This window comes from Siniperca chuatsi, linkage group LG9 (assembly GCF_020085105.1).
Source record: "Siniperca chuatsi isolate FFG_IHB_CAS linkage group LG9, ASM2008510v1, whole genome shotgun sequence".
NCBI classification, from domain to species: Eukaryota; Metazoa; Chordata; class Actinopteri; order Centrarchiformes; family Sinipercidae; genus Siniperca; species Siniperca chuatsi.
This window is the reverse complement of record NC_058050.1, coordinates 11,919,505-11,933,749: the sequence shown is the minus strand read 5'-3', so window position 1 is coordinate 11,933,749 and position 14,245 is coordinate 11,919,505. Positions and strand designations below refer to the sequence as shown.

The 14,245-nt window shown below is 40.0% G+C and overlaps 2 protein-coding genes across 3 annotated transcripts; both read left to right on the top strand.

The window, feature by feature from the left end:
• Positions 1-90: 90 nt before the first annotated feature.
• Positions 91-4,917, top strand: m6pr (mannose-6-phosphate receptor (cation dependent)). 2 transcript variants are annotated; one of them, XR_006379278.1, is made up of 8 exons: positions 91-225; positions 1,013-1,179; positions 1,409-1,578; positions 1,872-1,981; positions 2,550-2,680; positions 2,761-2,887; positions 2,997-3,181; positions 3,515-4,917. XR_006379278.1 is itself a non-coding variant. In XM_044209114.1 (7 exons), exons 1-7 carry the CDS (start codon positions 220-222, stop codon positions 3,117-3,119), a joined length of 834 nt encoding a protein of 277 aa, XP_044065049.1. In that variant the 5' UTR covers positions 91-219; the 3' UTR covers positions 3,120-4,917. The 2 variants fall into 2 exon arrangements, 1 of the variants encoding a protein (XP_044065049.1); XM_044209114.1 differs by having other exon boundaries at positions 2,997-4,917.
• Positions 4,918-7,678: 2,761 nt separating this feature from the next.
• Positions 7,679-14,244, top strand: phc1 (polyhomeotic homolog 1). The gene is made up of 14 exons (XM_044208896.1): positions 7,679-7,830; positions 8,756-8,877; positions 9,046-9,156; positions 9,247-9,312; positions 9,415-9,558; positions 9,767-9,946; positions 10,128-10,871; positions 10,978-11,113; positions 11,244-11,422; positions 11,543-11,606; positions 11,722-11,809; positions 12,090-12,255; positions 12,920-13,157; positions 13,245-14,244. Exons 2-14 carry the CDS (start codon positions 8,761-8,763, stop codon positions 13,394-13,396), a joined length of 2,385 nt encoding a protein of 794 aa, XP_044064831.1. The 5' UTR covers positions 7,679-7,830; positions 8,756-8,760; the 3' UTR covers positions 13,397-14,244.
• Position 14,245: the final 1 nt, after the last annotated feature.

Sequence of the window (14,245 nt, the reverse complement as noted above, 5' to 3'; positions counted from 1 at the left end):
CGTGCAGCTAACAACATTAATTTACAACTCCTGACTACATGTAGATTTACTTTAACTTATCTGCAGAACAAAATAACAGCTGTATTGCTGATCAAGTAAACCAGGAAGCGACGTTAGCGTGAGGAAGCGCACTACATCATAAACTGGCAACTGTCAGTTTGTCTGTTAAACTGTAACTAACAAAGGAGCTTTTCTCACTCATTTACAGTAGAAGAAGTCATGAAGGTAGGTGCACAATGCAACCAAAGGTTTAACTCTTAAGCTTTTCAGAGGGGTATTTTTTTTAGCTGTTTCCTCAGGAAAACTTATTGCCTCATGCGGAGATGAACAGACATTTTGCATGCACACACTGTATATTTAGTGAAGGCTTAAAAATATCTGGTTTCACAACTTCATTTCCCAATTACACGATAAGCTTATACGCTTCGTATTCTGCTTTTCTGTCCTTAGATATTGTAGCATACACTTAAAGTAGGTTTTCCAAGAAATGGACAGATTGTTTCCTCATAGTTTAGATTAAATGAGCATGCTGAAGTTGTTTATAGTAAACAGGAGATAATCCCACGATTAAGATTTAATTATTTCTAATAGGAGTGGGCCGTATGAATAACATCCTCTCTCTTGGTATACACAATATGCTGATATAGTGTATTTTACAGTTTCTGGATGACATAATCAGACAGGTTTGTATGTTTTTGGTTATTCATTGAATAATACCTGACAAATCGAGGTACACACTGATGTAAAAATTGTTAAATTTATGTTAATTGACTAATTGTTTATCAACTACTTTTTTCAGTTCTGAAAGGGATAGCTACCATTGTATAAACAGTATGGAAAAATCTCTGATGGTAGACAGTTTATATTGTCTCACATTATATATTGTCATATTGTCCACCCCTAATTTCAAATGAATAGTAAGTAATTATATTTCATGTATGGTGATAAATAAATAAAACATTTTAAAGAAAGAGTGTCAATGTCAGTGTTTTTTATCTAATATCTGTGCTAGGTGGTCAACAGTCATAGTGGAGGGTCCTTCCTGGTGTGGACCCTGGCTGTTCAGCTGGTCCTGTGTGGGAGTGGGGTGTACAGCGCTGATGGCACCAAGAGCTGTAAACTGTTCTCTGAGTCAGAACGGAAAGCCCTCAATCGACTAGAGCCACTCGCCCATAAGAAGTAAGAAATGACTCAATTGTGTACCTGCATATTCAGTGCCATCAATATGACGGTAGACTGTTTTGGATTGGCTGTTATCAATCAAAAATCAGCACTAACTGAATATGTAAACCAAGCATGACAGAAGCATTTCACCTGATAGGCCTTTCCCATTCAGTGTTGTGCTTTGTCACCACTTCTGTCTCACATATTATTAATTGTTTACTGGGATTTGTTCTCATGTTGACAGCTTTACAGTAGAGACCAAGAATGAGAACGAGAGCTACATATATGTGTTCCAGTTGTGTGGGGATGCAAGGGGTATTCCAGGAGCTGGGGTTGTTCAGGTGGACCGCAAGAAAATAGAAAATAAACCAACAGTGATTGGCACGTATAATTCAACACAGGCCATTGGAGGAAGTAAGTCTCAGCAAAATATAAGAATTTTACCCTAATTTACCCTGACTTTGTTTTGAACGAATGTTCTCAGCATGTGTGGGAATGTTAACCATCTGTAAATTGGTATCTTAGGTTGGAGAATTGCATTATGTTTTGAGACAACGTACAAGCATAATAAGCCAGAAAGTTTAAGAATTGTTAACTGTTCATTCTTGAATTAACTCTGATCATGGGACTCACAATTTCATAGGGTGCTTTACATCAGTCTTGTGTCTGCAGTGTCTCTTACAAAATACACTTTACTGCCTTTGCAGGTGACTGGGTGATGTTGATCTACAGAGACGGTGACAAATATGATGGCCACTGTTCCAAGGAAAACAGGAAAGCCATTATCATGATCTCTTGCAACAGGAAAATTGACGTGGTAAAAGAAACACAGATGGCTTTTAGATCACCAGATTTGGGAAAAGAAATGCTAACTTACTAGGTGTTCAGACCCAAAATGGCACTGTGTTTAAAAAAGGTACCGGTGTGAAGATGACACATACTCCAGGAAGGCATCTTAGAGTAACATATCCACAAACACTGCACAGTGGTTTATACTACTATGACACAGGGTTTTATAAGTTATCACAGTGATAATTTTTCTCTTCTATTTTAGAAGAGTAAGAGGTAAAATATCCCACTCATGTTACAAAGTAATCTACCAGGAATGTGCTCCTGCATGTCTTTGATTGGCCAATGCAGCATGTTGCCAAATTACATCAGATTGTGTTCAAGTAAAATTTGAATCAGGGTCAACTCTTGTTGCAGCCCTCGCAGCATCCCTTCAGTCTCATTGAAATGAATGAAGTGGTTGTCTTTTTTCACACAGTGCTAATGTAGGTCTGAACATGGCCTAATGCTTCTCTTGTGTGACGTGTAGTCTTGCACCCTGTCTCTTTTATTCTTATTGTATGTATTTACTTTGTCTCTCTCCATTTCACACCCAGGGCGAGCTGAAGTTGGTGCTGGAGGAGAGGGAGAGGAAGCTCGACTGTTTCTACCTGTTTGAGCTGGACTCCAGTGCAGTGTGCCCAGTTCTTGAGTCCAAACTCAGCACTGGCTCCATAATACTCATCATGTGCGTAAAGACAGTCTGTAATGACACAAAAACCCATAACGTTAAAGCATATAAAATTCATAAGCCCTCTCTTCTTTCAGTGGGTTGTGTCTTCTAGCTGTTTACCTCACTGGAGGTTTCCTCTACCAGCGACTGATCGTTGGAGCCAAAGGGATGGAGCAATTCCCAAATTATGCTTTTTGGGTGGAGGTTGGCAATCTGACAGCGGTAAGCTTAGTGCAGTTGATAAATAATGTCATTAAAAGATCAGGCTCATGTGACTTTTTATTTTATTTTTTTTTTTTTTATTCATAACAAACTCTACCCCCTCTTACAGGATGGGTGTGACTTTATGTGCCGGTCACAAAATCGAGAGGAAGCCCCCGCTTACAGAGGAGGGGCCACAGAACCTTTAGAAGAAGAGCCAGAGGAGAGAGATGACCACTTACTACCTATGTGACCTCAATATGTCAGAAATGGGACAGAAATTTTCACTGTGTGACACAGTTTACTCTTTCAGAGGTTAGATGAAGTTGCTGTTAGACACAAGTCTTGTTTTTCTTGTGCTGGTTTAGGTTAGGACCTGTTGACACTTTGTGTGTATTCCAGACTTGTACCTAGGGCAACTACTGTGTGATCTGCTTGATCTACTTAAGAGGGCATGTTACTCATAGGGCTGACAGACCTGTCTCCTCTTCCTACCCCATGCATTTCATTCAGCTGTTTGATGTCAAGCAAATGAGTGAAAAAGGAAAAGTTAAGAAGTTGGATTTCTACGTGATTTAAACTTAATGATAATATTGCTCATCTTTTTCTGCTTAGCTAATGATTGATTGTTGTTTGAAATTGATGCAGGTCGCAGCAAGCTGTTCTTCCTGAGGTCCAGGCTGTGCACTGACAGTTGCAGGTTACAAAACACACAAGTGCTTTTGCTCGTGTAATTTGGCTTTAATCGGTTTATGTTTTGTTTTGAAAGTTAGAGAAGTAATATGAGAATGTAAATGTTTAATTTTAAGTACTGACTGTGCTTAGTCAGCCAAGTAGAAATCACTGTCAAAAACCATAGCTTGACTGAATTTAATTTTTTTAGTTGGGCATTTTCCTTTGTCCCACATTATAGGGAAACGCTTCTACATCAATGCTAATATCTCCCTGAAATGGTCAGTATTATCATCTTCTGACTGAAATCAATCAAAAAGCTTCACAGTTGTAACTAACCATCCTCTTTTTTTATCAGAAAAGTAAACAATGCTATTAAATCGATGTGCTAAACTTACTTACAAATTTACTGTCTGAAGCAAAGCATCCAGCTTATACTCAAATTTTAATTATATCTCAAATCACAAATTTTTGCTCATAAATGCTACTATGCAGTGATAGGCAATTAGAAGAGATTCATATATGAATTCATAATTCATTGATTCAAAAAGTATGGTATATTTGTAATATATGTACTTATATTTTCATAGAATAAATGAACATTTATAAAAAACAACCAATGTTCATAATCGCAAAACTATTTAATAATGAATATTATAGTGGGTAAACTCTGATCTGTCTGCCTACATGATAATACTGACCCAAACACCAGATGCACTGCTAGGCACACACACCAATATTATAGGATGAAGAGTAGATTGTACAAATATTCAGGCCGCTTCATGCCTGATGCATTGATTCTTTAGGAAGATAGAGCAGCAATGAAAGCACTTAATTTTCTATACACCTCCTGTATCAAAATATAGTTGTAAAAAAATATCAATATATATCGGATATCAATAATGAGGTTTGTAATATTTTTAGAAATTTCAAATTATTAATGCTAAGGATTAAAGCAGGATTTTTGACCTTGATGGCAAAATTATGTTAGGCAGTTTAAGTTGTGAATCATGTGAATCACGTTACTGTATTATTGTCAGTGCGAGCACTTATGTTTGGTTTGGTTTGTTTTTACCGCTTTTTGTGTTTATTACAGTTGACATTTCTTTGCTTAGTTCGGTGAATCAACTCACATCATCTGGTACAAATGGTTACACCTGTGGTTGTAGTGAACTGAACAACCTCTACATTAATATAATAGCTTGTTTAGTTTAAGGATCATTTCAAGCCACAAACCTTTTCTGATTCCATCAAAAATAAAATACGAAATACATTTATGTATGCCCAGTGTAGTGGTGAACTCTGTACACATCCAAGTGCACTCACCATTGGAGATTTAATGGATGTAAAATGTTTTAATAAACATTTCATGCACAACACATTTTTATTAATAATTTATATTTAAATGAACTTAATGGTTAAGATCTTCTTTATTAATGTTGAGTGGTGTTTTTGACCATACACCTGCTCTTGCTCTGCAAATGTTTCAGGGAAAAGAAGCAGGTTTACCAGGTTTTTTGATCAGTGGTTCTTCCCAGCCTAAAGGCTAAAAACCCACATTTACCAAGAAACTTCATTCAGATTAACAGAAACAGAAAAGAAACATGGACATGACTAATAGAAATCATAAATTACACTCCACTTCTACAATACAAAACTATGTCCACATTTATGTGTCATTTAGTGTACTAAATATAATATTTGCATGGATTTAAGGGTTTAGCGGTTAAGACAGATCCTGCAGCTGTGAGGTGGAGCTGAAATTATGCTGTCAATTATGTTGTCATACGGTGTAAACAACTTTCATTTCTTCTGGCACCTTTGCCAGAGCAGTGCCCTATCAACAACTTCCATTACATTTAAGAATAAGTAACATTTTCTTTTGACATTACTAAACCCCTCCCTAATGCCTCCTCTCTATCCTCTACCGACACCTACTGAGCCACAGCGTGTACTGTTCAACTTGTTAACATACCTCCTGAAAACTAAACAATAACATAAGTTGCTGTCATTACCGTCCTCACCCTTTGTCAGTTAAAAACCTGTATACCCATAATTGCTAACCTCTTCAGCCTTGTAAGCTTCACGTGGATCGATCACAACATGGAGTCACCCCCATATTAAAAAAAAAACTCTGCAAAAGCACTCTCTTGGATGCCCCTATGGTAGATAAAACATGATAAAGTGCCCTCTACGGTGGTCCAATGTGCAAGGAAACGAGATGCAGTGCCCTCTAGGGTGCCCTTCCAGTGGCGAAAACACGAGGCAGTGCCATATAGGCTGCCCTACATGCTAAAAACTGCTTGTTGGCCTCTACGTGCCTCTAAAAGGCAAAATAGTTAATAGTTCCCTGTATGTTTTTATTACAGACCTGTAGTAAATCTGAGTCACATAACACAACAATTTTAATCTTAACCAGGGTTTATAACTGTTTCACCATATATGCATCACAACTTTTTACGCGTTGGTGCCCCACCGCATGCAGCTGGTGCCCTTTTTATTTTTTCCGCCCCTGCCCCTCAGACAGCCTGAGTCCACCAATGATGTCGACTGTATTTGTGGGACTGTGACATGTAAGCTGTTTTGTGATTTCAAACCACAAAATTTGAATCAATCAATGAAGCCTATAAATTCTAGACACACAAACGCACGACATAGACGTGAGCATGATTGAAAACGGTCTAAAACATGAAGGATTATCTCCATATTTGTACCACTAAACCAGACCAGTTAATTATGTGATTATATGTCACACAGCCATGTTCAGAACTCTAGAACTCTGACAACCAGAACTCTAGAACTCTGATGTAGACAAATGTTCCATTCCATCAAAAGAACCAGATGACCTTTATTTCAGCAGGAGGAACCATTCATTTCATTACAGTCATACTGCAAAGATATGACTGTTGATACTCTCAACATCCTGTGAGAACAGGAAATTATTCCATCACTTGGAAAAGACTCTTTGCAAAATGCACATCCTAAGTGGTGTAGGTACTTGGCTCTCCACAACTACTGGGAATCTCCTCCGATCACTGCCTGCTGGTCTAGGACTTCATCGCCCCAGAAGAACCCGGGTCACCTATTTAAAACCACAGTAGTTATGTGTAGTATTTATATTAATAAAATGTAAATAATGGAGTCACTTAACTTTTTTTTTAATTGCTTCAAATTGTTAAAAATGGGCTACTTGTGTTATGCAATGACAAAAAAAAACTTCATTAGTATGGTGGATTGTAAAGTCAAATGTATGAAGCAAAATAATGCATTTTGGGTGGAGGATGGCAATCTGACGGCAGTAATTTATGGATAGTCCATTTGATGGATTATATCTACATAACTCCCTCTAAAACCACAAATCAAACTGTAGTCTTTCCATATATGTGTGTGTGTGTGTGTGTGTGTGGATTAAACAAACAAATTACACTGTTAAATAGTGAGCTTGAACCTTTTTAACTTGCTAGCTGTTTCCCCATGAGATCAATGCCACTCTCACGTCTGTTTGCAAAATATGAAACTGGAGCCAGCAGTTGGTTAGCTTAGCTTAGCATATAGACTTGAAACAGAAGATGCTGGCCTCGCTCATTTGTACACTTTAGTTTTTGTACAGATTAAACAAATGAGATGTGTTAATTAGTGAGCTCTAGAGGAGCTGGTAATCAGATTTACCTTTGGAAAGAGCCAGGTGCTGTTTTCCCCTGTTTCCAGTCTTTAGCAGTCTTGCAAATTATCATACTTCCCAAAATGTCCCAAAACTATTCCTCTAAAATTCTGAATACATTTTTTGTATGATGATTCAAAAGGTAGCCTACGGCACTAATGTTTGAAGCCTCTGTGAACCAGAAGACAGTCAGTAACAGTGCCATACCAATAGGCTTTATTAGTCAGAAAATATTCACATGGTAAACTCTTGACTGGATTTTCATATTAGTTAGCATACTGTGACTGAAAACCGGTTCCAATAAACCAAAGCACTTGTATTTGAATATCTAGGGGAGTTTGTGTAAAGTCTATACACGCCGATACAGCAGGTGGCTGTATGTTCCTTTGATGTTGGTTTGCCAACCGCCAACAAACAAGAAGAAGAAGAAGAAGAAGAAGAAGAAGAAGAAGAAGAAGAAGAAGAAGGAAAAAAAAAATAAAAGGACTTGAAAGGGGCGGGGTTTTGTTGGAGGGGGTTTTGTTGGAGGCAAAAACCCTGGAAAGGGCTATCGTTGTTTGCATCACAATCAAGATCGCACTATAAACTTGATTACATTTAACTGTGAAAAGGACAGAAATACCAAGGAGAGGTAAACACATAAGCACGTCGAAAAACACTAAACGTTGACTTCTTGCATGGGTGATAGCCAGCTAGTTGCTAGCTTTCTGCCTGCAGTAATCAGCTAGCATTGCTAGTTAGTTAGCCTATCTATGTTAAACTAACGCTGCACCTTTTCTACTAGTAAACGTTAGTGTTAGCACCAAACTAACGGCTTTTACACTTTCATTTAGTATTTTTGCACTCGGCCTATTTTTCTAGCCCGGTTACAAACGTTAATGTATTTTAGTAATGGTATGTCAGACTTTTGTTTATAGAGAGGTTAGCTAACTAGCAAAGTCCATTGTAGTTAGCTACAGCTGGCTAGCTTCTTTCTTACTTGGTGTTTTGAGCTTTCCTCCATGTTGTTTTTTTCTCTCACATTCATTTATCATGTTGACAACTAGTCTGCTAATGAAAATACCACAATGCTCCTGCTTGTCACGATTACTAGTGGCTTAGTGATAACGTCTGCCAAGCTCATATGTAGTTAAGGCTACTGTATGTGCAGAGGTGTAGCAAGCTGTGATTTATGGGTCCTCTGAAAGAATAACCCTCTGCACCTCTGTTAAAACAATCCGAGTACTGGAAATGTTGAGGGTGTAGCGTTACCCTAGAAGTTGTCTTCTGTTTATGCCAGCAGTGTCTGTTAGACATTTGAAAAATAATGAGTTGACACAGAGTTTGGCTGTAATGTACTTCAGCTAGTAACTTGAGTTTTCACATGAACATTTATTTCAACTTTTTTTTTATTTATTTTTTTATTTTTTTATGTATGGCCCTAGCAATGAGTGCCAAATTGCATGTTCAACACGTCTTCATGCTAAGATATCTACAGTTTTGCAATTATTATAAATATTTATTGTGTATACATCAATAGCGTTTGGTTACAACTACTTTTGATGTGTTTTGAGCAGCAAACATGGATACAGGTGAAGACCAAAACACAGGCACCACCAATGGAAATCCTCAGACAAGCGGGAACTCTCGTGCACCCCAGATAGCCCACATGTCTCTGTATGAGAGACAGGCTGTACAGGTGTGCTTAGTGTTTGTGTGCTTAAACGACTGCATAGATGTGATGAAAAGACTATGTGTCTTATGACTATGTTTGTTATCTTGATTTGATAATAATATATAAATGTAAAGACTTTTGGATTAGTCTTAAAACAGTATTATGTGTGTGTGTGTGTGTTTGTTTTTTTAGGCTCTTCAAGCACTGCAAAGACAGCCAAATGCAGCTCAGTACTTCCAGCAGCTCATGCTGCAGCAGCAGATCAATAATGCCCAACTCCACAACTTGGCCGCTGTGCAACAGGTAACCAGAATTATGATAGGAAAATGCAGTCAAAAATATGGTAAGCAGAAGTATTATACCCCATCCCTGTCATTTCTTTCTTTAAACCAGGCCACGCTTGCAGCTAGTCGTCAGTCCAGTACTCCAAGTAACAGCATGTCCCAGGCGACCACCACTGTAAGTATTTATTAATTATTGTTTAAATTATGAATTACACAGCTCGTCTTTGAAATAGTATGGTAGGTTTGATAAAAATGTACAATTTTCTGTTCCTCCCAGGTCAACCTAAGCACCACATCGGCAGGAGGTACCATGACCAATGCCCGTCCCCATGGCCCGGCCACCTCTGCAACAACAACAGCTCTCAATCAGTCAGTGTTGCTTGGTGGAAACTCTGCAGGACAGGGACAGATGTATCTTAGGGTGAGTTATGAATTATCATGTGCTATGTCCATTTTTGCGCAATAATATATTAAATGAATGCATATTGCGCTTCTCTGTGTCACTAATTCTTATGATATAATAATTCAACCTTTAGTCTGTTTGTGAAAGCGTATTGATTTGGTCTTCTAAAGATGTACTTTTGGGTTGCTATTTACAAGGTTGACCATCTGTCTTGCTCCTCACATAGGTCAACCGCTCTCTCAGGGCTCCCCTTGCCTCTCAGCTCATCTTCATGCCTGGTGGTACAGCAACAGCTACTGTAGCAACAGTTGCCCAGACACAGCCCCAGCAGCAGCAGCAGCAGCAGCAACAACAGCAGCATGAAGTTGCTCCTACCACTGCCAAGACCCAGTCTGACAATGATCAGGTTTGAATACCAATATCTACCTGTAATGTGAAGTCTGAGGTATTTAAAGTCTTAAATATGTGATCGTTTTCAGAGACCACCCATTGTAATGGGTGCTGCTAAACAAGAAAACTGTGTGCTAAATCCTGCTACTTTTCTCAAATGCATTTCACCACAACCAACTCCTTTCTTTATCTTACAGGTGCAGAATCTGGCCCTACACTGCGCTCCCAGAGCAGTGGCTGTCAAGTCTGAGCTTCCAGAGAGGAAAGATGTTGCCAGCTTTCCTCTCAGTCAGCAGCAGCAGACGTTTGCCCAGACAGTTCAGCAGCAGCAAGTGCAACCACAACAGCAACAACAAATGGCAAAACCCAACTTTACTCAGCAGTCCACCGCCAACACTATGACTGTAAAGACTGGAAACCAGGCTGCCATGACTGTTACTCCTGCTGCTTCTGTAGCTCCTTCCTCCACCTCCTCTTCAGCACTCCCTCTCTCCCAACTCCTCCTGTCCTCCTCTGCTGCCCCTGTTATCCTAGTGCCAACCTCAAATGTTCCTACCACCACCCAGGGCTACACCATTGGCTCAGTGACCCCAAAAGCCAACATTAACACGCAGACTCTGGTGGTGCAGCCCCTACAGCAGGCCAACACTACTGCAGACAAAGGTCCTGTGCCAATCCAGCCCAAGACAGCTCAGGGACACCGCTTGCCTGTGCAGCTGACCCCTCGACACCCACCTCCCATTCTCCCAGCACCACCTAGCAACAGCCAGGCCACCACTGGGGGTCACAACCTTCCCCACATCCCTGTGCAGCTTGTGGGAGCCAGGCAGGGCTTAGCAGGAAATGTACAGGCTGTGGCCCTGGCACAGGCACGAAGCAGCGCAGCCCAGGAAAGTGCAGCTGCTGGGAATGTTAACACAGTCTCCAACAACAGTGCTATGGTAAGACCAGCCATTGAAAGGATGTGCTTTGGTTAGGTGTAAGTATAACTATCAGTGTACAAGGAATTGTAACAGTTTCTCCTGCTTTTTTTCCATGTACCATTAGATAAAGCCTGCTATTGGCTCTCTGAAGAGAAAATCTGACTGTGATGCACCAAATGAGATGGCGACAGAATCTTCAGACTCTGCACACATGAAAGATTCTGCTCCTCCCTTATCCCCTGCCCCTACAAAGAACTCTGGTATGGCAATTTGACATCTCCAAATCAAGCATAGATTATTAGTAGCAATACTAAAAAAAATGTAAATGTAAATCTAGAAATCTGGTCGAAAGCTCATTATTATTTTCCTTGTTTCTTTCGATCCTCACAGCTCCTCCTGTAGCAGCTGCTTTCTCATCTCCTCCCACCCTGTCCTTGCCTCTGCCCTTGTCAAGAGTCGGCCATGGGGACAAAGACAGAGCGCCTGTTCCCCAGGCAGTGGTCAAACCTCAAGTTCTCACCCACCTCATAGAGGGCTTTGTCATCCAGGAGGGAGCTGAGCCCTTCCCTGTAAGTGTGCCCTGCCGTGATAACATAGATTTCACATTAAATCAAATCTTTAAATTGAAATACACTGGCTTTTCCGTGTGAGAAATGTCCTTACTGTCAGGCTTGTATTTGATGTGACAGGTTGCTGGACTCCTCAAAGACAGAGATTTTGCCCTGGTTGGCCGCTCAGAGAATGGACCTCCATGTAAGTGGTGAATAACTGTTATTTTTTAAAGATCAAGTATGATACCATAAATCTGCGTGCATGGTCAATATTTCCTAAATGTGTAACAGTTTTATCCTTTCCTTTTCCTCTTCAGTGTTAAAGTGTGAGTACTGCGGAAGCCTCGCCCCAGCCAGCCAGTTCAGAGGATCAAAGAGGTTCTGTTCAAATACTTGTGCTAAGAGGTACGATTTACTTTAGCTTCCTGTTTCGTTATTGTTTTTATTTTGGTTTGTTGTTTGGTGATGTTGTACATACCTCCAAAAACTCTATTGTGTATTACATCAAGGGTAGGTAACCGTATGTAATAAGGGAACCAGCCAAAGACTATACCAGGGGATGCCACTGATTAGACCTGATTAGCACATTGAGCTGGAGTTAAAAACTGCAAGATACAAGCACATAGGAGAGTGAAAAACCTAGGAAATGTCTTCCTAAGTATTGACTGTGCTCCTGGATCCACAGGTATAATGTGAGCTGCAGTCAACACTTCAAGACAAGCAGAGGGAGAAGTGGTGCAGCCCTGGCACCACCCCCAGCACCCACTGAGAGCGCTGCTAGGCGCAGAGGCCCCTCTCGCAGGAGCAGCTCTAATAGTAATAAAATATCAGGCAGGCATCTACCTGTCAAGGTAAGAGCTGTAGTTTAAAGGATGAGGCTGGTGATATTCTATATTTTTCTAATCATCAACAAATCCAAAAATCACAAGTATTGCATATTACATATGTAAAGCATGATGTGGTTTATGAGCCGTCATAAAACCCATCAATGATCCACAACGTTGCGCTGGATGACATGTTTCTTCATTACAGTGAACACTGTAGATTATTTTGAGTCAATCCCACATACACTGTAATGCTAATTCAGTGTACTAAATGTGTATTATTCCACAGATGAAAATAGTCCCCAACAAATGCACTATTTATTCCTGTTTGAGTAATATTTGCTAAAAACTACAGTGCCCAACTGTTTTAGCAAATTATTCAACCTTTTTTAAAAATTAAACTTCATACTTGTGATCTGTTTTATAAAGATTTACATCTTTGGATAGAATGAATTGGCTTGAATTAATCTAAGTGCCACAGACAGAAGTCAGAAAGTATTGAGTCGGATTAACACATTGGTTGGTTTTGGGCTTTTCGTGGAATTTGTTGATGGTAAGAAAAATATGTAATGAACAAGAAACATGCTAGCCTTATGCTTTATATCATGTGGTTGCATTATCGACAAATGCAGCTTACACTGAAGTTTTATGGTTTGCTTTTGTATCTGAATCTCCACTCTTTTGGGTGTAGTGCCACTCTGAGTCCAGTCGCTCAGAGGACATATCCAGTGACGGCGAAGAAGAGGAGGACGATTCTCCTTCGCTGTCCCCAAGCTCTTCACCCTCCTGCTCAAGAGCTGGGCGCAGCGCTCCTCTGTCTGACAGCTCAGCGCCTGGTAGCCTCCCACTAGAGGGGGCTAACTTTCTCTCAGCAACTCCCGCTCAGTGGAGTGTGGAAGAAGTCTTCAGGTTTATTTCTTCACTTCAAGGTTGGTGTTCAGTGATTTTGTAAGCCTTAGCCATGTCTCCTGTTCTCTTTTTGTACTAATTCTATCTTCCTGTCGGGTTGTGTCCAGGCTGTGAAGAGTTGGCTGCCCAGTTTCTGTCACAGGAAATAGACGGGCAGGCTCTGCTGCTTCTGCGAGAGGACCATCTCATCTCCACCATGAATATCAAGCTGGGTCCCGCTCTCAAGATCTGTGCCTCCATCAATACCCTGCGTGAGTGATGCAGTCAGTGCTTCAGAGGGACACCAGGATCATTTTCTCATTGATGACTTCCACTGGAATCAATACCTGGACCTGCTCCTCTTTTAGTAAAAAGTTAAAAAGACTAAGATCTGTGGGGACAGTGAGGATGTTTTTTACAAAACAGTGGTGCACCATCAATCATGTGGAGACATGGGGATGGACATTTTACTTTCTGGACACTGAATGTGCAAAACATGTTGTATGTATACTGTTGTGTGTGAGTGGTGAGCATGGACAGTCTGAAGTATCGATGTCAGTAGTGTTTGTCAGTTTTTTTTTCTGTCGCTGTGAGTAGAGGCCTTTTGTATGTATACTCTTGTGAAACTGCAAATCTGCCAGCCTGCAGTAATCGGTGCTAGGTCTTCTAGCTAGGACAGTTCACCTGTTGGGTGAAAAAAAAAAAAAAAAAAACATTGCCTTCTTGCTGTATTTCAAATGGTGCTTTAACTTTAGTGATATGATTTGGAGTGATGTCAGCAACAGTCCACTTGATTTAAATATTATATATAAGTCTTTTAGTAGTTACTTGTTATTTTACCATAGATGTTCAATCCAGGCTCCAATCACATCGAGCAAAGGACACTCAAAAAGCCTGGTACTTTTATTAGTTAATTTTACCAGTTATTAAAAGTTTAGTTTTGTATCTTTTCCACTTTGTACTACAATCAAAATTATTTTTTCATGGATATGATATAGTTTTAGTAGCTTTAATCAACTTAACTACCTGAAAATAGGTATTCCTCATGGTTTGCTCTCTCAAGGGCTGAGTGGAAGTGCTCTGTGTACATGTATGCAGTACTACCAATAAACAATACCTGTTACTGGAC

Excerpts from the sequence above, each read along its gene's own strand:
- m6pr (XM_044209114.1), top strand. Across the intron at positions 1,180-1,408 it reads GAGCCACTCGCCCATAAGAA|CTTTACAGTAGAGACCAAGA; the intron begins GTAAGAAATGAC and ends TCATGTTGACAG. Across the intron at positions 1,982-2,549 it reads GCAACAGGAAAATTGACGTG|GGCGAGCTGAAGTTGGTGCT; the intron begins GTAAAAGAAACA and ends TTTCACACCCAG.
- phc1 (XM_044208896.1), top strand. The coding sequence starts at position 8,761 with ATGGATACAGGTGAAGACCAAAACACAGGCACCACCAATGGAAATCCT. Across the intron at positions 11,114-11,243 it reads TGCCCCTACAAAGAACTCTG|CTCCTCCTGTAGCAGCTGCT; the intron begins GTATGGCAATTT and ends CGATCCTCACAG. Across the intron at positions 12,256-12,919 it reads GCAGGCATCTACCTGTCAAG|TGCCACTCTGAGTCCAGTCG; the intron begins GTAAGAGCTGTA and ends TTTTGGGTGTAG.